The sequence below is a fragment of the Thermobia domestica genome, chromosome 12 (genome assembly GCF_964235325.1).
Source record: "Thermobia domestica chromosome 12, izTheDome1.hap1.1, whole genome shotgun sequence".
Lineage (NCBI taxonomy): Eukaryota > Metazoa > Arthropoda > Insecta > Zygentoma > Lepismatidae > Thermobia > Thermobia domestica.
The window spans coordinates 170,290,682-170,318,124 of NC_137465.1; the positions used below are offsets into that span (position 1 = coordinate 170,290,682).

General features: G+C 33.8%; 1 protein-coding gene and 1 long non-coding RNA gene across 2 annotated transcripts in view; one reads left to right on the forward strand and one right to left on the reverse strand.

The window, feature by feature from the left end:
- Nucleotides 1–27,443, forward strand: part of LOC145666827 (uncharacterized) — a 103,681-nt gene that overhangs the window by 30,595 nt on the left and 45,643 nt on the right. The window contains exons 2-3 of the long non-coding RNA XR_014127824.1: nt 10,418–10,534; nt 11,458–11,539. This is a non-coding gene — a long non-coding RNA (uncharacterized LOC145666827). The remainder of the gene's footprint in view (nt 1–10,417; nt 10,535–11,457; nt 11,540–27,443) is intronic.
- Nucleotides 1–27,443, reverse strand: part of Rsod (superoxide dismutase family protein Rsod) — a 164,085-nt gene that overhangs the window by 10,364 nt on the left and 126,278 nt on the right. Inside the window, exons 11-15 of the mRNA XM_081734394.1 lie at nt 26,358–26,492; nt 18,568–18,700; nt 11,811–11,952; nt 11,086–11,210; nt 9,336–9,494 (exon numbers count right to left, since the gene is read on the reverse strand). Of these exons, the coding sequence (XP_081590520.1) occupies nt 9,336–9,494; nt 11,086–11,210; nt 11,811–11,952; nt 18,568–18,700; nt 26,358–26,492 (694 nt within the window). The remainder of the gene's footprint in view (nt 1–9,335; nt 9,495–11,085; nt 11,211–11,810; nt 11,953–18,567; nt 18,701–26,357; nt 26,493–27,443) is intronic.

Consider the following 27,443-nt stretch of genomic DNA (forward strand, 5'->3'; position numbering starts at 1 on the left):
AGAAAAGTTGTAAACATTAAAAACAATGTCTCCTGCATCACAATGCAACGGCTTGTCTTTCTTTAAGGTACTATCACCCATTCTTATACACTAAATTTCGAGAACGAGAATAAAACAAAGGATTGACAACTTTCACCAGTCAGCATAGACTGTACAGCCCTACACAAAGAAAACACGCGCTTTTCAGTTCATTTCATTTCGCTTTTGTTTTTTAATTTGTTTGTGTGTTTTTCCTGGAATGCTGTTCTTATGTCCTATTGGTAAATGTTATACTTTTCGAAGCTACACTCACTAACCCCCACGCTCTGTTTCCGCCCAGGAAACACATTCATATATATCATCCTCTAACTCAAGAACCGTGATAGGTAAAGACATGGGAGTTTCTTTAAAATAAACTTTGGACTCCCCCTTCTCATTTCGTACACAGCATGTTTCTGTCTATCTTCAATAGAACGAAAGTTTGTAGCATGTTGAAATCTGAGTATTATTAGAACAGAATAAACATAAATGGCTATCATTTAAAATTATTTTCTACATACTTATAATATAAAATTCAAATATAAAATAACCATGTTCTTCATGAAAATTATATAAATATAATAGCAAAAAATGTAGCATTTATGTCTCCTCGAACTCCAGTTATCGTTATACAAAGATGAGAAGTATATTTATCAAAAACGAATCTCCCATTTCGGTTCATTTCCTTTCGCTTTCCTGTTGTAGAGAACGGAGCGTGCTTTTAAGTTGGTATTTCTGTTCGCGCATTTTCTCTTTCCTGGGATTGGACGTTAAATTGAACGAAGCGTCTGCTTTAACCAGTGGGATAGCATTTGAACAAGAGCGAAGTCTACGTCACTGCCAGGATAATTCTCGGGCACTGTAAAAGTTACTTCTAATCCCACCAAAGTAACATTTTTCTTTTACTTGTTCTCGAAGTTTCTCTCTGTATTCCTATCGGTTTCGATTAAATAGAACTTCGAATAGAGACCACGTTGTATTCATTTATTGACTAAGCCTGAAATTCTGATAAAGGTATGGCTATGATTTTATTATTATTATTATTATTATTATTATTATTATTATTATTATTATTATTATTATTATTATTATTATTATTATTATTATTATTATTATTATTTAAAGTACGAAGTTTCAAATGAGGCGATGCAGTATTTAAGTAAACAAAATGATAATTTATTTGATAATATTCACTAGTCCACTATACATTTGCGAGGTTTTGCTTTGGGAAATGTAGTGTATACAACATTGAATAGTAAAAGTATTACAATAAAAATATATTATTAAAAATATTGATTAAGTAATTGGAGTTAAACATACTTTCCAGTAGGAATTATATAGAGAGAGGATTTACTTTAAAGTGCGATGCAAACGAATATTCGAGTTTTAATCTGATTAGAAATCGATAATTTACACAAGAATATTTACTTCATTAGTTCTATAAATCTTTATGTTTATCGTATTATAATTCACTTTAAAATTATGATTTTTCCATTTCAAAACGTAGAACGAGAAATAAATGTAATATTCTATTTGTTAAGGAAACCTTTCTAACAGTGATGATTTCAGGGCATGACCTGTGGGAGAATTTGAGACTCTGTCGACATAAATTTCCCCCTTCGTGGCCATAAGTTATCTTCGATCATGCTCAAAGTGGACGAATAATGTTTTATCAGTTTTCTCTCATTCATATATTGACCATTACCGGGGGAGAATCTTCTGAAATCGTCAATGCTTATAGTTAGTTTTTCATTACAAATCAAAGGATAATAATGAAATATTGAACATAATATTTTGTTCTCAGCTGTGGATTTTAGATTTGAATTCATATAATGTTCCCTTCTAATGGAATTTGAGAGAAAAGTAGTTGCCAAAGATTTATTTAAAGAAATGTTCTCAGTTCTCTCATGAAAATAGGAACACACTTTTAAAAAAAGAAAAAAAAAAAAAAAACAAATACACACTTCACGGTTTGAACACATAAACTTGTAATTGAAAGAAAAATGACCCAAACCTCTCGACCCGTTCCTATGTCTTCAGTGCGTCTCTTTTGACTTTTGGGTAAAGTAGTTTCCTGCTTCACACTTCTTTTTGTTTATGTCGATACGACTATAAGTTTGTGGTGAATATTTGGCAGTTACAGGTCTTGCAATGCATAAAAGTCTTTTTCGTATAAATTATGTTCAATTTTACGTCCTAATAACTTATATACAACAGGTTGAATCTGTGAAATGATTGGGGTTAGAGTGATCGTAAATGTTTTCATAGTTAAGAGCCTGGATATGCAAACCCGCTTAACGTAGGGATTTAATTTTGAGAAATTTGGTACTCAAAAGCTATGGATTTAACATTAATATAGTTCATTTTCGATTATTTTTACATGTTCCTGTGTCTCCCATAATAGAATTAGAAATGATACGGGTTTCGATTCTCGTCAGGAGTCGTGTGGTTCGGGTTTCACGTTAAGTCGTAGATGCACGTCTTGTATAGAGTAGTAGCTGAAAGACACGCTGAACTCTATATCACCTCACCTCGTGAAATATTCTACGTTTGCATAATTTCTAAACCACTTTTCTTTCTTTGAATCTCCTCCTTTCTCTTAGGACACGCATAGGTTCAAACCGAAACATTCTTCACGGTTGGAGGACGCAAGGCTACGGTACCATGCGCGTACAACACTTATGGGACTACGGTAGTGAGTTGCGCAGTTTGAGTAGCATGCACGAATAAACCACGCTTACATTGATTATATATAATTAATAAAATCTCATATTAGGACTTACTCTGCACGTCAAACTTTTAATATATGCGACTTTTTAAATTCTGTTCTTCTGCTTTGTATTATTATTATTATTATTATTATTATTGCAATAGCTATGTGAAGCAATTATCTCGGCTAACTTGGTTAATACACACCATTCAGCAACCGGTAGTTGTAGAAATCAGGCTTTTCCTGCAGAAGTTGTTAGCTCAATCGGTATAGCGCTGAGCTATGGAATCAAGGGTTGCGAGTTCGAAACTAGTCTAAGTCAAAAGATTTTTTCCTGATATAATTCTTGAAATGGAAATGTTTCTCTCCTCACCTTTATCTCGTAATTCTGAATAGAGATGTTTGGATGTGAAAGAAAAAGTGTACTAGAAAAGAAAGGTAAATTACATGATACCTTTCGCAATTTTTAACTATATTTTCACCTATCTAGGACGTTTTTAAAAAGTTCAGACTTCTAGACCTGCTTTTCGCTCTCTTATGTGTCCTTTAACTAATTTCTACAGTTACTTAGTGATTCACATATACATATATTACAGATGTCGTATCTCTTTCTCTTCTCTCTACATCATGTCTGGAGATGAATGTTTTGACAATATGTTACAAACACGATTTTAAAAATAATACGATCTGCGATATCAGTGATACATATTGTGGTGTTTAACTTAACATATAAAACAATAAATAGAAAAACTGAGAATACGAATCTTTTCGTGCACTGATGCCTCAATAACAGTGCACTGATGCTTCAAATCTGTATCTTTTCTCCCTTCACCTATGTTAATTCCCTAGTCAAAATAAAAACTTTTCAAAATTAATCACAATTTCTTATGCAACCATCCCTTCCTTGCAGTACTGCGCGATCACATACCCGTCACAGCGATGTAAAGGCACTTTTGGCGACGAGGATACAAAGTAGACTGTCTGGGGCATAAGATTCTTTCGGCGTCTGCTTTGCATAAACCCGCTCTGTTCTTGGATAAAAGGAGAAATATGATTCATCGAGTCATGCTATTCTCTTCCAATCATTGTTATCTATATTTTATGCTTTTGGGACTATATCTCTTTACACTACCGACTTGATGGCGGTGATAAAATGTTTGACAACCTGCATCGCCCTCTCCGCCTACCATTGCTCTCCGGTGAATAATATGGCACAACAAAACAAAGAGTGAATATCAAGTTCTTTGCCTTAGGGAAAAACTTACATGAACACATCTGATATGTTGAAAAACATTTATGGTGATAATTGCCTTTCTTTTAGCCGTGTTGAATGCCACAAGAAGTTCAGTGCTGGAAGGGAGTCTGTGAAATTTAACGAGCATCCAGGTCTAAGCAGATCTGTCCGAATAGCCGAAATAATTGGCAAAGTTCCGAATATCATTTTGAATGTCCGAAATGTAAATCACATGGTAATATAAGAAATCTTGGGAATGAACAAGGAGACTGCTCGCAAAATAATAACTTAAAGATAACTTATGAGAATTTAAAGATAAAAGGCATTAATTGTTCGTAAGTTTTTGGTCAAAAGAATGTTTTCATATTACCTCATCCCACATAGTCGAAATACCCGTCTACCTGCAAAATTTCTGGAAACAAAATACGGACATTTTCGATTAATTGTTTAAATAATTTAATTAAAGGAAAACTAACTACTACAGTAGATCTATACATAAGATTAAAACTGAAATTAAAATTTTACTGTCATAAAATTGTATTCTGAAAAATAAAACGCTAGACTAATCTGTATATGTTATTTAAACACACATCACACTGAAATCGTTTTTCTTTTTCTTTCTTTTCCGTAAACTTAAATGATGTTAACGTATTTACGTATTAACCAACTTCATTACTTTATTACGTATTAACCAAACCATTAATATTATGCTTTTAAATGTGTTAAGCAATGGAACATTCACGTGAGCTACATGGTCTCACGTCTATATCTGTGATTGAGTTTTCAAGGCAAGGCTTTTTGTTCGGGAATAAAAATAACGTATTTGAGTAATTCCATTTCAAATCGTCCATGGTGCTCCACACGACTGTCTCAGATTTTGCTTATTTTTTAAAATTAAGAAACTATATACAAAATTATTAAACCCATATTTTTTCTTTTTGCTGAAAAAAAAAAAATTCTTCGATATACAGCCTTCCAAAATGGCCACCCTCCTCTCGGATTGCTCGAAAAACTGAAAAACATGTCAATTAAACATTTTATTGTAGAGAAACGAGTGTACTTAGTAACATAATCGCAATAGTAGGAAGAGTATGAAGTTGTATGTTTCGGTGGAGGCCCAAAATTTGTCTATTGGTCCAATAGGAATGGCGCAATTTACTCGCAATGTTGCCAACTGTGATGAAATTTTTGCTAACTTCAAACGTTTTTTTCTGTCCTCACGAGCAATATCAACCATCTACTTCTAGCATCGAAATCTACTCCATAATGTCTCTTGAAAATGTAAAGGACTTACGTTTCCGATTATTACATCCCACGGTATAGCATGATGAAAAGCTGAAAATTTCATTAAGACGCCATGTTTGGACGCCTTTTTCTCAAAAAACCCACCTTTTAAAAATCTGAATTTTCTACATGTATTGGAGAAGTACCTAAGTATATAATATCCGTAAACCGTTCATGCGGCTGCAGCCCCTAACGTTCGCAGTTAATTATTGAAATTTCGATTTTTGTACTTGCAATGTAAATATTTCCTATGGGCACTTAGATCCTATACACAAGGCGATTTGAAAGGGAGTATGAAAATTTTGAGAGATGAATCCTGACATCAAATCCAGTAGAAAAGTTCCTATAAACATGAGTCGAATTCCGCTTCGTTTTCGAGTTACAGGGTTTCCAACTCGGGACCCAAAATCGGTTCGGGACAATGGAAAATAAAATATATATTTCGCGTTAAATCAGAAACTATGTGTTAAAGCTTTGATAAAGTTCAGAAAGTTGATTTGTATCAATATGATGATTTTTACGTGCTTTGGAATTCGGTTGGCAGTGTTGCCAACTTGGTAGAACTTATATTTGTTTCCAAATGCCACTACGTGGAATTTTTTGATATTTGGTATTAATTAATGATTGCAGACATCACATGAAGCACAATTTTCCCCACATCCCCACAGTTTTCGAAAACTTACATGTATTTCATTAAAAGGTTTTATCTCGTGCTTTATTGATAGTTTGTGTGATTCGGTGTCGTGAACATCGTCCTAGTGTTCTCTGGAAACAATCAATGGGGAAGTCCTATTACAGTAAGGACCGTATTTAATGTGTTGATTATGCTAAAAGCCGTAAGAGGATTGTGCACAGAAAGAATTCTAGACAAAAAATTATCTTGCGGTAAAATATATGGATTGCGTACAGCGTGTCAGCCCAAACGTACTATTAGGGGAGGATGATTATTTGTGTCCTGTACACAAGGAGATTTGAAAGGCAGTATGAAAAATGTTGAGAGGTGAATCCTTCGCCGTAGTCTAGGTTTCACCGATAACGGCCGTTTTAATGGGGACACATTCATGTTTAGCATGTTAACTGTCTGGTTAATGGTTTCCAAATCTACATTCAGAGGAAAAAATTCTTTATCTTGTTGGTACATAATTTCATATTTATATCTTCTTTCGTGGTCACCAATATCTCACACATATTCACGTTGTTCACGGTAAATATTCAAAGCACCCTTTACACAAATAATCATCCTCTCCTAATACTACGTTTTGGCAGACTCGCTGTGCGCAATACATATATTTTACCGCAAGATAAAATGTTTGTCAAGAATTCTTTCTGTACACAATTATCTTATGCCTTTTAGAATCATCACCACATTTAATACGGTCCTTACTGTAATAGGACTTTCACATTGTTATTTACACAAACCCTGTAACTAGTGCACTACAATGTCATGTTACCAGTGAAAATAATTTTCATGGTTCCAGAAAACACTAGGACGATGTTTCGTATGTCGTAATACATCTCGTAATAAACTGTTTCGTGGTTGCAGCAGAACTTCTTGAACAAGTTCGAACTTGATGCGTGGAGTTATGAGAGGTTTTACAATAATAAAAAAAAAATTTCTTCTTCTTTTAATATTATATTATTATTATTATTATTATTATTATTATTATTATTACAACTTACACAGACGTAGTTTTTATTCGACATTTTGGTTTTACTAATGATGGCAAACATCAAGTGAAATTCACACTTAATGTTGCAAACTATCAATAACGCACGAGATAAACCTTTTAATGAAATACATGTAAGTTTTCGAAAACTGTGGTGATGTTGGGAAAATTGTGCTTCATGTGGTTTGCAATCATTAATGAATACCAAATATCAAAAAATTCCACGTAGTGGCATTTGGAAACAAATAAAAGTTCTACCAAGTTGGCAACACTGCCAACCGAATTGCAAAGCACGTAAAAATCATCATATTGATACAAATCAACTTTCTGAACTTTATCAAAGCTTTAACACAGTTCTGATTTAACACGAAATTTATATTTTATTTTCCATTGTCGCGAACCGATTTTGGGTCCCGAGTTGGAAACCCTGTAACTCGAAAACGAAGTGGAATTCGACTCATGTTTATAGGAACTTTTCTACTGGATTTGATGTCAGGATTCATCTCTCAAAATTTTCATACTCACTTTCAAATCGCCTTGTGTATAGCACCTAAGTATCCATAGGAAATATTTACATTGCAAGTACAACAATCGAAATTTCAATAATTAATTGCGAATGTTAGGGGCTGCAGCCGCATGAACGGTTAACGGATATTAAATACTTAGGTACTTCTCCAATACATGTAAAAAAAATTCAGATTTTTAAAAGGTGGGGTTTTTGAGAAAAAGGCGTCCAAACATGGCGTCTTAATGAAATTTTCAGCTTTTCATCATGCTATACCGTGGGATGTAATAATCGGAAACGTAAGTCCTTTACATTTTCAAGAGACATTATGGAGTAGATTTCGATGCTAGAAGCAGATGGTTGATATTGCTCGTGAAGACAGAAAAAAAAATGTTTGAAGTTAGCAAAAATTTCATCACAGTTGACAACATTGCGAGTGAATTGCGCGATTCCTATTGGACCAATAGACGAATTTTGGGCCTCCACCGAAACACAACTTTATACTCTTCCTGCTATTGCGATTATGTTACTAAGTACATTCGCTTCTCTACAACAAAACTTTTAATTTGACATGTTTTTCAGTTTTTCGAGCAATCCGAGAGGCGGGCAGCCATTTTGGAAGGCTGTATATCGAAGGAAAATTTTTTTCAGCAAAAAGAAAAAAAATATGGGTCTAATAATATTGCATGTAGATCCCATATATAAAAAAAAATAAATAAATGAAATCTGAGACTATGATGTGAACCAATTGTAGTTTGCCTGGACGATTGAAATGGAATTCGTCATTTCCAGTTTTACTACGAGACTTATTCTTCTCGCAATGCACCATTTGTAAACCCATCTCAGACCGCTGTGGTTCTCTTACAGAATTCACAGTCTGTTTTGTAAATTTTCACGTATCTTCAAAGTGAACGAGTATAAAACTCCCACTTCCTTTCTTAGTAAGCGTGTAATCGGTGCAGTGGTAGGGAAATAGTAATTAGTTAAACTAATTTCCGAGTCTAAATAAAATATAAGGATATATTGTCAATTTTTAAAATATACGATACGAACGTCTGGCAGTCCTATCCTGTGATTGATTTCTTATCCCCAAATTAAAAACACAACTAACGGGTTACCTTTCGGATGATGTACCCACCGTCCAGAATGCAGTGACCAGAACTTTGAACACTATTATGGTCCAGGACTTTCAGCAGTCATTTCCTGATTTACTTGCTCGTGCAAAACTACACAGTAAGTATACAAAAAAGGGCCCTACTTGGATTAAACCGAACTAAGTTGATTCTAGTTGTTATTCATTTTTCACAAACTTAGACTAATTGTCGTGCTGTGTGTAAGCACAACTCATATTACTGTTTTGTTTATGCAATTACAAGATATTAAGACAAAATCAAATAAATATCACGGACAGCTTGAAAAATTAATAAACTAATGCAACTGATACATCGAATTTTGTTAATATTTATTTAAATATTATCCTAATTATAAAAGGCTGTGCATCACACTATCCTGAAATGTTATGCAGCCTTGCTTAAGAGATTTGTAGAAAGACAAGGGGCATAATTAAAACCTTCATAATAAACGACAAACGTCTGTTTCATGCTAACAGATGTCGCTACATGTACTATCACTTGCTTACTTGACACTAATAGATGTCACTACCTGTAGGATGACTGTGTATAACGAAGTTCTTGAATAACTGCACAAAAAATATAGTATGTATTTCGGGGTAGTTAATGGGCAAACTCAAAATAAATAAAACAAAATTGTTAAATGTAAACAAATTAGGCATTTTAATTAAGCACGATTCTAGTCTCTAGAGTACAGCAGACTGAAGACTCGGAAGCAACAACTACTCTCTATGATGGAAATTATACTAAAGGACAAGAAATATTTTTTAAAGAAAAGTATACGTACGTTTCTGAGAAGGATCTCTTGTTCCGCATTGTCGATATGATAAGCTTGTACGTCGTTTCCTGTCAGGTAAAGCTCCTGGTATGAAAAGACTAGGTTGGGCAAGTTTTCCTGTGTTCAGTAACCTGCTGAAATCCTGTTCCAATTGGTTTGCTATTGGACCTATTTTAATAGTGAGGAGAAAAAAAAACTGAAATTAGTTATTTAAAAAACCCAAAACATTTTAATATGAGGTTTCATACATTTTGATTTCAAAGAGCATACATCATGGTTGCAATTCTTAAATTTTATCTTTGAAACCGAAGGGGAAAAATATTAAAATGAAACTTAATTAGACAACATATCCCTTTACAATACTGAGCAAATTAGGCATGTGTTTTAAAAAATGTTTAATTTGATTTTAGCGTCTTTTTTAACAGTGAGGTTATGTGAGACGTGGGCCTACAGCTCAACCTGAGATCCGAACCACATGAGCTCCCTCCGGGGAACGAACCCGACTCTCCCACGCCAAAGGCACGTACGCTAACCGTTATAGCTACGAGGAAGCCCACGCATTTGTTTAAAATGGTTTTCTTTTCACACCAGTGAATAAGAAACAATATTTAAATATCTTAATATATATTGTTGCCTGATTGTTGGTTATCTTATTTCTATAGCAAAATATACAATTCTTACTTAGATAATTTTAAAAAATAATTCAAGACTATAATTTTTAAAAATGGAACAACTTCTGTATTTTTAACGTGATTATTAATATAGCAACGACGGTCGTACATTCTTATCCTTAATATCATCAGCAAAATTCAACAAGAAGAATATAATAAGAGTAGATCATTAGAGGATATTCTATGTACAGGACAAGGTTTCCACAAATTTGTTCTTAAAATAAGTGAAAAGTGATTAATGCACATAAGATTATAAACTAACACAATACATAAAGATTATAGTTTGAGGAGAGAGACAGAATGTATATCAGCCATATTTTAAAGAAATCATATGCAAGTTCTTAGAAATTGATTGCAATTTTTTTTTGTGTCTAATTGAAAAATGTGCGTGTTCAGAATACTTGGAGATATTTCTTACAGGACAAGACAACGACAAATGGTTTGGTAGTAATGTATGGCGCCACGAGCCCGTGAGCCAGAAAGGGCCAAAATATATATAGAAGTAAAATTCTGAAGAGGAACAGTACGATGTACAAGGTAAGATTTAGAATTACATCATCAGAGTATCAGGTTCTTATTACGTGAGTCGAAGATTAAAATAACGATTATAATTCGACGCATAATACATTTTTAAACAAATTTTAAAAGAGCAAAAGTGAGTACTTTTGAGTTTATTAATAATAACGATGCTAGAAAACAAAAACTTTAATGTTCATTAAAATTTAAACAAGATTTCTTGAAAGGTAATGTCTTTTCTTTATCTTTCTTTCTTTCAGAAATTATATGTTGCATGTGTGTATGTATATGGAGACAATTTAATTTCGAGCATGCATTTCTTGTGTAGAATTTCTATTCCTGTAAGTATGCTATTTAAAACATATTTTCCTTTTGTCATTTGTTTATTCTTTTGTACTTTGTCCAACAACAAATAAAACATAAGATGCTAAAATTTCAATTATTTCACCAAAATCCTTGTTTTTGCATTGTTTCTCAACATTAAAAAATAACAGCTGAGAAACTGATGAAAAGACTCATAAGCCCAACAGCTTTCAGAGTTAGTATTATTATTGTTAATAACGTTTAAGTACCTTTAAAATGCAACAAGAACTGAATACATGTTCCTCCATGTAACTCTCTTGTTTTTCGGCTGTCCACAGTGAGCATCCATTCAGGAAGTCCCATAACTTCTCGAACTTCATTCACAAATTGAGATCTAAAAGAAAGAGTATAAACTAATAATTAGAGCTAGGAATTTTAGGTACAAAATTTTGTTTGGGTAACACTCCAGGAATTAGCCACCATTTTGTATATAATCTGTTCAAAGTGGACTTGTATGATCTTGTAACATCTCATGAATAAGAGTTTAGTTCATGGAAATAATGAGATTCACATTTTCAGTTGAATTTAATTAGCAATGAGAGTGCTTCCTGGAATATTCAGGGGCTGTTTTCTATTTACAGGACAAGAAACATTAATTTGAGTGGAATTACAGTGATGTTTTTTCTAGCTCATATTGCATATGGATGGAGAGTTCGCGGCAAGGTAAGAGTTTATTCTTTATGTATTATTTGTTTCTTCCTTGGCTCATGCGTATCAAAAATTGTAATTTGGTGTTTATTCTTGTGTTTGCATTGTTAGTAGATGAACTGTTTTTTTAACGTACAATTTGTATATTTTTGTAACTATTATGTACAACATGGATGATTATATAATATAATCTGCACTGAACTGAATACTTATGTGAATACTAGTCGTCCAAATAACACGTATCATTATTCTTTTCAGTTCAATCTAAGAAATGGAGCATACTTACACAACGAAACGAGGCGGTTTACGTATATTAGCATATTTAATAATATCTTTATCAGGTTCAATGTTGGCACAGGCGTATCGTTCGCCTCCTCTGTCTTTGTTGAAGATCACAATAGACTTTCCAACTGCTGAAATATCTCCTTCTGCAAATAAAAACATACGAATGAAACCATTTTCGTTCAGTTTCTTTTTATATAGAAAGGAAAGAAAAACAAGTGCTAATTAATATTTACAAGGAACATATACCTATTTACTGGTAAAACGAATACGTGATATTTGTTACATCTAGTAAACATCTATTTCTAATATTAGATAAATAGAAGTTGCATCTCATTGGACAATCATTGTACGCTCACCTATCATGCAATAGAGCACAAGTTTGATCCCATGCAACTTAAGATTATCTCACAAGTTTTCAGATGATTTCTATCTCTTATCATTTTATCAGCATTCTAATTGCCAATTCTCTTATCATAATTTACTTTCATTTATCTTTTTGTCGTTCATTTTACTATTATTTTATTTTATTTGTACCTATTACAGGAAATAAATCCCAATTACAATAGGCTTACATATTAATAAAACATCAGTGAGTATAATATAAAGAGGGAAAAAAAGAGAAAAGAGAACAGATATATAACAGTTAAAAAAACACTGATAATGTAACTCCATAGCGTACAAGATAATTTGAAAATATAATATTCAACTTAAATATTTTCACAACAAGGCTTAGTATTTACTCACACGGTGCTTATATTACAATAGATTGCTTTTATATAAGATGAAAAAGATTATGAAAAATCTAACTCAATATTGGTTGCCGATAAATTATTGTAAGTTTTACACATTCTCATTAGTGGTGAATTCAAGTATGCTTCGGTTTTAGCTCTTGTAAGATGGAATGGCACCCTGTTACGAAGATAGGTATTTTTTACATTAAAATGTAATTTACTCAATAATTCCGGATTATCTACAGTACCATTTACTAACTTGAACAAAAAAAGTAACAGGGAAATCTCCCGTCTTACAGATAACATAGAATAGTTAAATGTATTTAATAATTCCTTATAAGATATGTTTTCTCTGATGGAATTTAGCTTATAAATTTGATAATACAAATATCTCAAAAATTTCTTCTGAATACGTTCAATTTTCTTTTCATAGCACTTGTAGTAAGGCGACCATATAATAGAAACATATTCAATTTTACTACGAACCATACTGTTAAATAAGGTTGTATAAGCTTTAATCTGTTTAAACTCCCTTGTATTTCGTATTAAAAAACCAAGAGATGTAAATGCATCGTTTACGATATTGTCAATATGTTGTTTGAAACATAATTTACTATTTACAAGTATACTTAAATCATTTACTTCATACACTTTTTGTATAATAATATTGTTAATTTTATAGTCATGATCGTAATTAGAGACCTTTCTCGAAAACGAAATTGATACACATTTATTGATATTAAATGGTAACTTATTTTTAATACTCCATGCATAACAGTTATCCAAATCTGCTTGCAGTTGTGATATATCATTACTATCTCTTATATCCTTATATATTTTCATATCATCTGCATATAATAGACATTTTGAATATCTAATGACAGTAGGTAAATCGTTTATAAATAACAAAAACAATAATGGGCCCAGATTAGAGCCTTGGGGTATACCTGAGGTTATGTCATATACTATTGAGTTAGTTTGATTGAAAGTTACGTACTGCTTCCTACCTTGTAAATAAGAGCATAGTAACATCAACAATTTGTCAGAAAAACCCATATTTGATAATTTCATTAGCAGTATATCGTGATCGAGTCTATCAAAAGCCTTTGCAAAGTCTGTGTATATAGCATCAACTGTAGATTTGTTATTAAGATAGTCGAAAATGTCTTGAATAAATGTAAATAAATTCGTAGTGGTAGACCGTCCTGCATAGAATCCATGCTGATAAATCGAAATATATGGTTTTACATGGTTGAAAATTTTTGTATATAATATCTGTTCAAATATTTTAGCTAGGCCTGAAATCAAAGATATCGACCTATAATTCTCTATTTTACCTGGATTACCTTTTTTAGGTATTGGACATACCTTACTAGTCTTCCAAAGTACCGGAAAAGTGGATGTTCTTAAAATAAGATTAAATATGTGAGCAAGAGGTGTTATTAATACATCAGCACACCCCTTAAAAATATAAATTGGAATCATATCAGGACCACTTGATTTCGAGGATTTTAACTTATTTATCGAGATTAAAATTTCGTTATCTGTAATTGCATCAATTAATAACGGGTGAGAAACATCCAATTTACCTGCTTGAGGGAAATCATATGTAGCAGAGTGAACGGGATATACACTTCTAAAATATCGTGCAAAACCATCTACAATAGAATTACTAGTATTCAACTGTTGATTATTATAATACATACAATTGATTGTATTATAATTTCTCTTTTTACGTTTAGTAAAATTCCAGAACGATTGAGCATTGCCTTTTATTGTATCCTCAACTTGCATTATGTATGATTTGTAAGCTTGAGATATTTTACTTTTTGATTGTCTACGTAAATTAACATATTTGTCATAGTTATAGTCCGATTCATTTTTATGCCTTCTATAATATTCTTTTTCTTTTAAAATATTAATAACTTCAGAGGTAAACCAACTTGGATATCTGTTCTTTTTAAACATTCTTTCTTCATTTGATCTCCTCTCCCTTCTTATTCAAAAATAATCACAAGACCACTCTATATCGCACGAATTCCAGCACACTCATCCCAACTGGATCAAACTTGACACGTGGTAGGACTTAATAAATTTAATATAAACTTAGAAAAAGAAAAAAAAGTGATATGCAGTCTTTTGTTTTCGACGGACTTTACCAAATTATATAAGAAAAAAATCTCTAATTGCTTTTGAGAACAAAAATATGTTGAACAACCCTGTTATTAAACGTTAATATGAAACATAAGGAGGTAAAGAAGAAACGGTTGATTAGCTATGTTGTAAATACAATACTGTACAGATAAAGAAAAAAAAAGCTACAATTTTTCTCGAACAGGGAAACACGTTAGTTTAATAAATAAAGCATAAACATGAGGCATCAAACTAAAAATTTTATCTGTTTTATTAAGTATTTCGATTCGACGTTGCATGTTTCTATATTACTACAGATGCATTTTAACACAATATAGTAGGTAATCGGAAAATATTGAGATTTTTGCGCACTACTTGGTGTTAGTGTCCCAAATCTCAGGGTATATGAGTCGCAGTGAGTCAGACCTAACGTCATTTGACAACTGACAGTTCAAGCTAGCAAATGTTAAAAAAAAAAAAAAAAAAAAAAAGTTGGAATGCTTAAGATCAATCGTAAGATATTGTGTTGTGACGATGACTGAACTTTCCGCAAAATTGCGCTAGCATTATTTTACCATTTTGTTTCGATAAAGACATAAATACTGCGCAAGCCCGTCTTTTTTGTTTGTTTGTTTGTTTGTTTGTTTATGAACAAGATACGCTATTAAAAGCAAAAGCACAAGATGTTTCGGGAACCGGTCAAAACCCCCACAGCCAAAACACCCACACTCAACAAATGTCAAAACGCCCACACAAACGGTCATAACCCCCACACAAATGGACAAATCTCCCAAACACACGAACGGTCATAACCCCCACAGCCAAAACCCCCACACTCAAGAAATGTCAAAACGCCCACACGATCGGTCATAACCCCCACACAAACGGACAAATCTCCCAAATACACGAACGGTCATAACCCCCACAGCCAAACCCCCCACACTGGTAATCGGTCATAACCTCCAACGGTCATAACTCCCACACAAATGGACAAAACATCCACACATAGCAACGGTCACAATCCCCACATAAATGGACAAAACCCCCACACAAATGGACAAAACTCCCACACAATCGGCCAAATCTCCCACACTCTGAAATGATCCTGGTTGTATGTCTTGCCCTTGTACTTTTTAATAACATTTTTTATTCCACTTAAACCGATGTTGCAACTATTCTTCTTGCACTGTTTTGTAATGACAGAAACACTAAAGTGGGCGTCGTAAAGAGCCGCAACAAAGACGTGCAATCACGATATTTTCAGAGTGTGGAGGATTTGTCCGATTGTGTGGGGGTTTTGTCCATTTGTGTGGGGGTTTTGTCCATTTATGTGGAGATTGTGACCGTTGCTATGTGTGGGGTTTTGTCCATTTGTGTGGGAGTTTTGACCGATCGTGTGGACGTTTTGACATTTCTTGAGTGCGGGGGTTTTGGCTGTGGGGGTTTTGACCGTTCGTGCGTTTGGGGGATTTGTCCATTTGTGTGGGGGTTATGACCGATCGTGTGGGCGTTTTGACATTTCTTGAGTGTGGGGGTTTTGACCGTTCGTGCGTTTGGGGGATTTGTCCATTTGTGTGGGAGTTATGACCGATCGTGTGGGCGTTTTGACATTTCTTGAGTGTGGGGGTTTTGACCTAGACCCGATGTTTCAGTCCCTTTCATTCTGGAAATTTCGAATCCAAGATGCTCCTCGAAATAGGAGACCAGTTACAGTAAAAGTGAATGATATTCTGAAAAAGTCAAGTAAGACCGGCTTGTAACCAGTCATGATATCACCAATGATCACTTATCACAAAACAGTGCTAACCCAGTTGAGAATTCTGGATACAAAAAAAGCTCGGCGTTTGGGTGCCACGTCGAGCAGAACAAGAAATTCAAAACTTTTGCTGTCGACAATTACCGAGAGTGCACGTAAGAAATCAAAAGAAATGACCGGAGTCGGTCAACAGATAAGGTGTTGTATCTCACGTCGACAACGCAATATCGTATATTTAACGGCCCGCAGAAACTAAAAGAACTTGACTGGGAGCTTTAATGCACCCAACGTATAGCCCCGACCTGGTACTGTTAGGCTATCATTTCTTTTGGTCTGTACAGAAATTCCTGAATGATGTTACGTTAGCTTCAAACGAAGACTGTGAAAACCACTTTTGGGATAATGGTGTTGCCGGAAAAATGGCAGGTCATTGAACAAAGTGGTCCTCCAAGGCTCGATACTTTTTTGACAACTTGATATTAGGTAACGTAGATAATACGTCACACGAAAGCTATCAGAGAAAAACTAACGTTTACTTTCGTTTGTTTGTTGAAGCTTAGAATTCAATTTCAATACCGAGCCTATATAAGATGTGGACTTAAAGTTTAAGGTTGAATTCGAAAAGCGCTCAAATGTTCTCTAACTAGGAATCAAACCCAGGACTTTCTGCACCAAAGGCATGCGCACAAACCACTTGACCACCGGAGAGTCTATCATCAACATTTCTCTCAGAGTAGATGAATATGAGTAACGTCCTCGCTTCGAATAAAGAAGTTCGGTTAAATTCAACGGCTAAGCATATTACAATTTTTATTTATTTATTTATTTTTAGAAAAAGTACTTGCCGCTCTGGAGGAAGAAGAAAAAATACATCTCCAAGAATTTTTCCACTTCCTCTGTCGAAAAATTTGATGGGTGGGTCTTCTTTGGAACCCCTTAATTCTAAAACAAATTGTAATCTCAAAGTCAGTATATAATTGTCACCACTAATAATAGTATGCTATTGTTCTTAATGAACGACTTCCCATCATTTCTAAAAAGAAATAGTATAATTATTGTTGTTAGGACCCGTTTCTAAAATTTAAAGGATAGCTCTTAAAAGACATCATTTCACTCTTCAGATTTCTCGATGGAGGAAAAGCCGAAATATCTTCGAAAACGGGGTTTCTGTGCTGTAGAAACCTAATATGCCCTCTCCTCTGCCCTCTTACTATCTTCACTCAAAAGTCTTATTTATAATTGGTTTAAATAATATTTTAAAAAATCATGTAACTTCCTCCCTACCTTAAAAATTAAAGGCTGTTCCTTAACTCTTTTGTGGACCTCTCGAATTGTACGTACTTGCTTTTGATGTGTTACTTATCTCGACTTTAATTCTAGTACAGGGCTGTAAAACCTAAGATATAACGAAACTCTTTTAACAAGCATCTCTCTCCCGTATGTAATTTGAAGAGGTTATGAAATCGTCAATGATTTAGAAGTTATCTTTACATTATTAAATCCTTTTCAAGTAAGTTCGATTTCCTTCAGTAAAAATTTCATTACATTCATTCTTACAATGAATATGTCACAAAACTTACGATATATATATACGGGGTGAATAATTTATCTTAAAATGCCCTTGTTACTTTTAAACTTATTGATAAATTAAAAACACTGAAAAATCCCACAGTGCAAATATCGACAAGGGAAAATTGACTGTCATTACTTAGCAACATCATCAGATGAATGGTGCTGCTAACCTTCAATCGCCTTTTCCGTTGGTCTAGTGGTTAGCGGAGGTGCATGGGCTCCCGGGTTCAATCCTCGGTGGGACAGCCTTGAAATTAGAACGCATTATGGTGGTTATTCTGCCTTAAACTCTATGTCCAAGTCCCATATAGCTCCGGTGCTGAAAAGGGACGCTAAATTCCAAGCAACCCATCTCTAACCATTATCTCAAGCAAACAAATACAAAGAAAAAAATAATAGTCATTGCTACCAAAGTTATTCACAAAATCAATTAATAGATACTAGCATTGATTTAATATACAATTAAAATTTCTGAACTGCACATCAGAAAATAAAATAATAATAATAATGTAATCGTCTTACAAAATTAGTTATGGATTTTAGATACTTTAAATTCTACAACTCACCCAACGGGAAATTTATATCCGTAAATACTTGTCGGTGACTACCAATATCAATAGTACCCAGTCGCCCTGAAACATCTCCCACGTCACAACGTAAAGGATTATCCGGACTACATTCTTGTCGGTAAAGTTCATCCTGAAATAAATGAATCAAAAATATATTTGGCTGTCACAGCGAAGGTTCTCGCTAAATGTTTTGATTTGTAAAGATGGTCAAATCTAAGTAAGAAAAGTTATTTTAATTGATACTTCACTGATCTTTTTTACAAACTTAACAGAAAATCTGACGTAGACAGTTGTTATCACGATTGAATGTAAATTGTCTTCTATGTTCTCACTTCCGAATCTTTAATTTTATTAATTATAGAATGAGTTTTGAACTGCAACTAAAAATGTATATATATATATTCTAATTATACTATAAAGCTGATGTTGATAAGAAACACGGTTTATAATCTAATATATACCAAACATGGATTATTTATATAAATACACTTATGCACTACCTTGTTATTTGTAAAAAAAAAAAAAAAAAAAAAAGTAAATAAATAATGTGATTAATAATACATGAACGAAGCAAATGAAAATCATGATAAATATTTAAGATACTTACATAAAACTTTGGAAATCGCATGATCGAGCATAAAACTATTATAAAATATACTTACATAGAACGACGCACACATAAAAATCAAAATTTGTGTATGCTAGTTAATTTTCTTGAAAGGTAAATCAAGTATAACAGTAAAATTTCATTAATAATAATTTGACGTTAGGAAACACAATAATTAATATATTAGATTCTGTAACTATAGAAATTATTTATTCAACAATGACACCATAGTTAAAATCTACAATATTAAGATTCATATTTCCTTAAAATGATTCAATGCTATATTTGTATTTAAAACGTGATTGCTTCTTTTCAACGAATTTAAAAAGTTCGTTACTGAATTCTTTATGTCTGTGTGTCTGTCTGTCTGTTATTGCAATTTTTTTTTTTTCAATTTTGAACCTTCCATTCATTACAGCATCAAAAAGTACCTGAGAAAGTGATGAATTTTTTCACGTCACTCTTACCATTCTCGAGATATTGGCCAAAAAAATGCCTGATTTCCGGAGACTTAAGGAGCCATATCTCGGGAACTGTAAGCAATAGAGAGATGATATTGGTGTTGATCAATACCTAAGAAGATGATGAATATTTCGGTACCAAATAGTAACTGACGGCCACTGTCCAACTGGCCATTAATTTGGCCACTGGTCAGTTGGCCGGTGACTACCAGTTAATATCGGTACCAAAATGTTTACCATCCTTTTAATTATTGATTAACTCAAGTATTATCTCTCTATGGCTTACCATTTTTGAGATATTGGCCAAAAAATAGTTTCGATTTCGGGAAGTTTAAGGAGCCATATCTCTGGAACCGTAAGATCATATTGGTGTTGGTCAATACCTAAGCGGATGGTAAACATTTTGGTACCAAATAGTAACCGGTGGTCACTGGCCAGCTGCCACCGTTCCCCAGATATTTGCAAAAAAATTTGGCGAATTACGGGAGATTTAAGAAGCCATATCTCTGGAGCCGTAAGTCATAGAGAGACGATATTTTGCGAATTTTTGAGACAAACAGAAGAAGGTGCAGATAAAAAGATTTACTTTTACATGTTGGACCAATTACAGTTATTCTTCACGCTCCATCTCTCCATTCCTTTTAAGTTCGTTCTGTCAATGTTCTTGGAGCATTTTCAACTGGCTTTATATAAAAACAAAATGGGTAATTCTATCCAATTCGTAATTATTGATCACCATCATTTCTTGTCTTCATATATAGTGCAATTTTATTATACATTAATTTTATTTTATTAAAAATATTTTTCCATACATCATTCCAATTTTAACTCTTTACAAACTACAATTCAAAATGGTTCGTACTTTAACCTTTTTTCAAAGGCAACTCTCTTTGTCGCCAGAATTGCACTAATTTAGAGAAAATTTAAACAAACATACAAAAGTTGAAAATACCAAATAAATAATTCATTTCCTTACCTACACAAGAGGAAATCACCAAAACGGACTTTATATTACCTGGGAATGATCTAAAAGAAAAACTATTTTCCAGGGAGTGATATATACATATATAAACTATTCTTATTAGAGTACAAACACCACGTCCAGTTCCTTTCCAAGTGATAACTTTAAAAATATTTATAAGATTCTAACAAATGATTGTTTTAATAAGAAGCATCAAAAACATAAAAAAGAGGCACTAAATTTTAACTCAAAATAATAAGGGTATTCAAGGAAGTACAGAAGCTGCAATTAAGTCATTCGTAATGGTTAAGTAATTCAAAAAAACATCTTTTCAACTATTTCAAATAAATTATTTACAACATATTATACAAAGCAGTCCAAACGTTTACAACACTTTCCACACAACAGTCCGAAGAAAGAAATTGCTAGTCACTTTTCAATGAATAAACAAGTAGCTAAATATGTTTCGGATTAATATATTTTGGTTATGTCACAAGAAATCATGCGATTTCCAGATGAAGGGTTCTTTTATTTTTTATTTTTCTTTCCAAGTTCACAATTGTTAAATTATACGAATAACTAATACTTTCTGACTGGAGTTTAATACATTTATTTATTAAAACTGAAATATAGTGTTATAGCTTCGACAACTTATCGCTGTCTTCATCACACACTCAATGAAAGAGACATCTTAGTAACACATAAATATATACCCAAAGATAAAAGGCCTAACGCCCCTTGTTTGTTTGCAAAGTCACCTATGTTTTCCTTCTCGGGTTGACAGTTGTCCAACCAGCCACCTGCCTGGACTCTGTTACCCGTCCACTTTTTCTTTATCTTTGTCGGGCAAATATCTGTCCAGTCACCTGGTGTTATCTTTTCAGGCTCACATTTGTCCAACTGTTCACCTGCCTCGATGTTGATATCAAATACCTTTCTCTTGTTCCCCCTTAATGCATAGCAGATATAATCTTAAACGTAACAAAATATTCTAAATAAAATTGATTATACATTAGGGTGGAGCGAAAATTTTTTTTTTCGAAATGCGAATTTGGATAGGGGGCAAAAGTTGCATCATATCATAGTACTTTACCATAGAAAATTTCAGCTCTCTGAAATAATTTTTAGCCAGGGCGCAAGGGGCCTTAAGTTTGCGATTTTGTAAATCAATTTGCATTTACTATGTAACTATTTGGCAGATCTTCGCTGAAAGCAGACTGTAAGTTTTAGTGTAGATAGGGTGCAAAAGATGCATCCTGTATCAGTGGATAACAATAATAACTTTTAATTCACTAAAATTATTTTTAGCCGGGGCGCAATGGCCCTGAAATCTGGGAATAATTAGATGAAAAGTGATCAACTATAAGCAATTTGCTAGTTTGCCATAAAGAAGTTTTTTTGCTATTTAGTGACAGTCTTTTTCTGGTATAATGAACTTGTTGGCAGTACTAAGTCACTAGTATAATAGTTTGATGGGTGGAGATAAGAGGGTACAGAACGAAATGAGGGCGCGCACTCGTGCAGGTGCTAAAGTATTGTGCAACTGTTTGGCAGCTTGACGATTGTTATTAGTGTGTTGTACCTGTGCTAGGGGTACGTGTCTGGTTAGCGGCCGTGTTGCTACGTTAGTGATTTGATTAGTTTTGCGCTTTTGTAGTTACTGATGGCTTTATTATCTACCACTGTATTACAGCCTTAGATCTGGTGTTTTTGTTTTGTGTTATAAAGAAGAAAGATGGCAAAATCAACTAGGTAGAATATGTCAAGAGCACAAGAGATGTTTCGTAGTGCCAAAGGTCGCGACTGGAGAACGCTTGCAACTTACGAAGACGTTATGGCATGTTATTTATTTACGCGTCAGCAGCTGAAGGGGGCGGAAGTAAAGAACCAGCAGAGAATTTGGTTTCCACGAAGGTAACAGAAAAGGTGGAAGACATTTGGTAACGTGTTTCAATTCCTGTTGTTTCGCTCGGCTGTGTATCAATAGTGATCAACAGTTACCACAGGAAACTGAAAATATTTTTAAAATTGGTAGTAAGAGGGAGCATGAAAGAAGAAATAAAGTACAAGAATTGAAGAAGCAGGGCAATAAATCATTTGATATAGCAGCTTGCAAGTGTTTAGATTTCACGGTGTGTCGTTGCACAGGACACTCAAAATGCTTGAATCGGAGAGAGTATTTTATCAGACCAAAGGATAAGTAGAAAAATGGCAATCGGTGGTATTGATGTTACTTGGACAAAGAAAAGAGAAGAAAGGAAAGCCAGAAAGCAACTAGCGGTCAAACTTTCAACCAAAACAGTACCAGTTACATTATTTAATCTTTAGACTCCTTGTCATCTTTGGAAACAAAAAACGAAGGCACTAAAGAACACACTGAAGCTGGAGGAGATCCTGATTTTAGTTGGAAGTATCCTTTAAAGACAAGAAAGCAATCACAGATTAGATGCATAGAATGAGAAAATTCCTGCCAACATTAGCAAAAGTGAAGGAGAAAATCGACTTGATTGGAAGAAAAATTGCAGCTATTTCTACTGAAGTTTTGGAAGATTTTAATATTGTAAGGCCAGAGCAGCTGCAAAACATTATTGATAGAAGTAAAATACAAAGAGAGATTGCGAAAAATCGTAAAAGTGTAAGGTTAATAAAGAGAAACCTTGTACCATCTATTTTGATGGGAAGAAAGACCAAACACTCGTAATGTCCGGCTCCGGAAGTCATAGAGATATGAAGAGGAAAGATCATTATTGTGTCCTTGAAGAACCGGGTAATAAATTTCTCAGCCATGCTTCTTTGACCGTTTCAGCATTAGCAAAGAATACTGCTAGTTCCATCTGCCGGGAATTACAAGAAAATAATGAGGACCTATGAGATATGGTAGCTATCAGCTGCGATGATACTAATACTAATGTTGGTCAAAAGGATGATGATTAGAGTGCTCGAAAACCATTTAGAGAGACCCTTACAGTGATGCACACGTTTATTGCACATCATTGAACTACTACTTCATCATTTACTGAAAGAAATTGATGATGTGACTACTGGTACTTTGTCTGGTCCTATTGGTAGATCATTGGTGAATTGTGAATCCAATGTGCAGCTTCGGAAAGATTTCTTCAGAACTCCCTACATACCTAAACGTGCGTTATCTCAGTTATGATCAAAGATATTTGTATGAAATATGTCGATCTGTCGTAAGAGGAGGCTGTGATAAAAACCTAGCAGATAAGAAACGTAGGAAACTTGCGCATACTCGCTGGTTAGCAATGGCTTGTAGACTTTCGCGTCTATATATATCAATGCCAAATTCTTCAGAGGAGCTCTAAACTCTCGTTAAATTCGTAGGTAAAGTATATGTACCAGTGTGGTTCAGCATAAAGCTGAAACCTCTTGCCAAATACGAAGCTAAACATTTGTTCTTGACCATAAGACTTTCGAGATGTTTGCAACAACCATACAAGACTTTTGTCAATAAAGTAATTTCCAGAAATGCATTCTATGCGATTTCTGAAAATATTCTTATTGCTATGATTGGTGACTAGCTTCAGATCAGCTACGCGAATCCTTGCAATCGATAAAATCCTCCAATCCAGAAAACAATGTAAACGTGAAGCTCCTTCCTTCCAAGTGCGAGTGTTAAACTTCGAGGCTAGTAATTACACAGAAATGATAAACTAAAATGGGTGGAACAACAAAACCGCCTGTACTGACTCATATCACAGATGACAAATTGCGAGAATTTGTTCTTGAGAAAGTACAAATATTGATATGCCTGAAATGAAAATGAAATGAAATCTGTGAGTTTTACGTCCCACGGTTATGCCGGTTAGGCTAAAGGAGACGGTGATGAGTAATGAATGAAATGGTGGAATGAAGAAAGTGGGAGGAAACGGGAGAACCCCGAGAAAATCCACGCACACGGTGTTTGTCCACCACAAAGTTCACTTGGCGGGGGCTGGGATCTGATATGCCTGAGTTTCCATGTTATACGCAAGCAGTGGAAAGATTAGTGAAAATACTTAATGAAGGTTCTTCGTCAGTATGTGAGCCAAAAGAGATTTCTTTATTCGTTCCAAATTTGACAAGAAAATATATGACTACTTTTCAGATAAAGTCGCAGTATTTTGCTTGAAGACGTGAATGAATTTTATGAAACATTCAATCTAATACTGGTGGGTAAGTGGGATGGAACTCGACGGTAGCCACCTCCATGTGGTGAGTTCTGGGTTGATGTAGCCTGCAACATAGAATGTGAACTTCGATAGCTTTAGAAATCTACCTGGACACGACAAGAAATCATAATATCTTCAAATTATAGTCTCCTTCAAGCGAAGAGCTGCCTAATAATTATACAATGAACAATAAACGTGTATTTATTTACAAAACCTATCAAACTTAAGGCCCATTGCACTCCTGCTAAAGAATGTTTTAGAGAATTGAAATTTCCGGTGGTAAAGTACTACAATATGATGCAACTTTTCCCCTATATCCGAATTCGAATTTAAAAAAATAAAAATTTAGGCTCTTTTCACTCATTTATAAAACCTATCAAACTTAAGGCCCATTGCGCCCCGGCTAAAAATTATTTTAAAGAATTGAAATTTTGCATGGTGAAGTACTACGATATGATGCAACTTTTGCCCCCTATCCAAAATCGAATTTCGAAAAAAGATTTTTTTGGCCTCTTTTCACTCCACCCTATTATACATATAACAATATAAAATAATACAGAAATAACTGATTATAGCTATAGCAATATTAAATATAAATAAATATATAGAAGTAAATTACAAAGAAATAAATCTAATCATCATCCTTTCCTTCGATTTGTTCCAACATTTTATCCCATAGTTCATGTATCAAGAGTCCACTTGTCCAGTTCATTAATTTCTCACTTCTTTCTTTCGTTATCCATTGTACTTCCTTCCATTTTCTTATTATTGTCCTATTCTTCTTTTCCAGTCCTTGGACATCTTACCAATCTATCTCATGGCCCATTTCTTTAACATGTTTGTAAATAGCGTTATTCCTCTTAAGCCTCACTCATCCCTATGTTGTTTTATTCTTTCCTTAAGTTTTTTTTCTTGTTTCCACAGTGTATTTCATATCACAATCCTTACACCCCACTTTTTACACTACAACTTCATCTTCTTCACATATGTCCTCCCTTGTACTCTTCGCTTTCTTAATCACATCCAGCACTCTCCGTCCTCCTTTTCTGTACGTCTTTACTCCACCTCTTCTTAACAATCTCTTCAGTACCTCCGTCTTCTCTTCAATGCTCTCTATTCGTGTCATTCCTTCTTCACTTCCTTTTCCTCTCTTCTTTCTCCCTTGTTTCCTCTCGTATTCTGCTTTTCCTTAATTTCCCTCTGTTGTAACCTCTTCTTCCTAGTAGCCTGTGAAACTTCTCTCTGTCTTCCCTCTTTCTCTCTTCTTCGCTATCTCTTTCTTCTATTGTCCTCTCCATATTCCTTATGAATTCCTTTTCGTGCTGTTATCTACATCACACTTTTCGTGGCAATAAATCCCTGCTATACTTTCTTTCCTATGCCATCTTGTAGTAAATGTTAAATGATATATTATGTCTTCAATCGTACAACACATTTTTTAAACTCTAAAACGATTTTTCTATTTACGCAGATGCAAAGGAGGCAAACACATGTGAATCCAATTTACTTGGTACATTTTCATTTTCTGTCCCTAATTATTATTATTACTATTAGAAGAAGAAATAAATAAGTAAAGTGTTACTTACGTTATTTGGATCAGCTAATTGTGTATAATAAGGATTCCATCGATAGCCTCCAGCTACACAACGTGTATTAAATGTTTTGACAGCTGCATCTTGACCTACGGGGTTCACAAATATTGCCCAGTTGTGGTTCCGTGTCTACAACGAGGAAAAAAGCTATGCAATCATACGACTTATTAGAGTGGTATTCAGGACCTGTTCAGTTCTTCGTTAAACGAAAGAACTAAAAATCTTAATGAAACAGTATTGATAATATACTTTAAAAGAATTTAATTTGAACTTATACTCATTTTTCATAATCTATGAAATCCATGTTTCAACTGTAATTCGATTTTAGTTATTTTATTTGGATTATCTTCTCAAGTCTACTATTGTAATTATGCATTTATATCCTTTCATACTCTTTTTAATCTGAAAGAAAAATTATATTTTCGAAATGTTAGAACTTAACAATATGTATAATATTATCAAAAGCATGTATCTCAGCATAATAGAGAATGATATCTTGAAGCATATTGCAAATCTGTTTGTATAACCTTACAAATCTTTCTTATAACTTTCGAGATTACCATGTATCAATGTAAAATTAAACAGAAATTTTCACTTTTTCTTTTTTTTTTTTTTTTTTTTTTTTAAATGAAAGACAACGAAGCGAATTACGGGTTGCCAGGATATGTGATAAAACATGAAGGTAAACATTCTTCGTTTGAATCAACCCACCAAACTACTTTAGTTCTTCCAGTTATTGCTTTGGTAAAAAACGAGTAATTAAAAATGCTTAACGAACAAAGGAGGGGAAAATAACTTCGCAATAATCAATAAACAAATGCAAATATTTGCTAATATATAGAGTTTAACGTGACTGAGCTTCTTCTGGTTTGCTTCTTCTAATTTATTTCATATTTTTTACATTATTCCCGCCTTATCTTTATCAAAAGTCTCAAATATCTAGGATCAATATTAACAGAGGAAAATCATATTCACGAAGAAATTAAATGTCGACTAAAAGCAGGGAATTCGTGTTACTATTCGGTTCAAAATGTCTTGTCATCGCGAATTCTGTCGAGGAATTTGAAGCTTAAAATATAT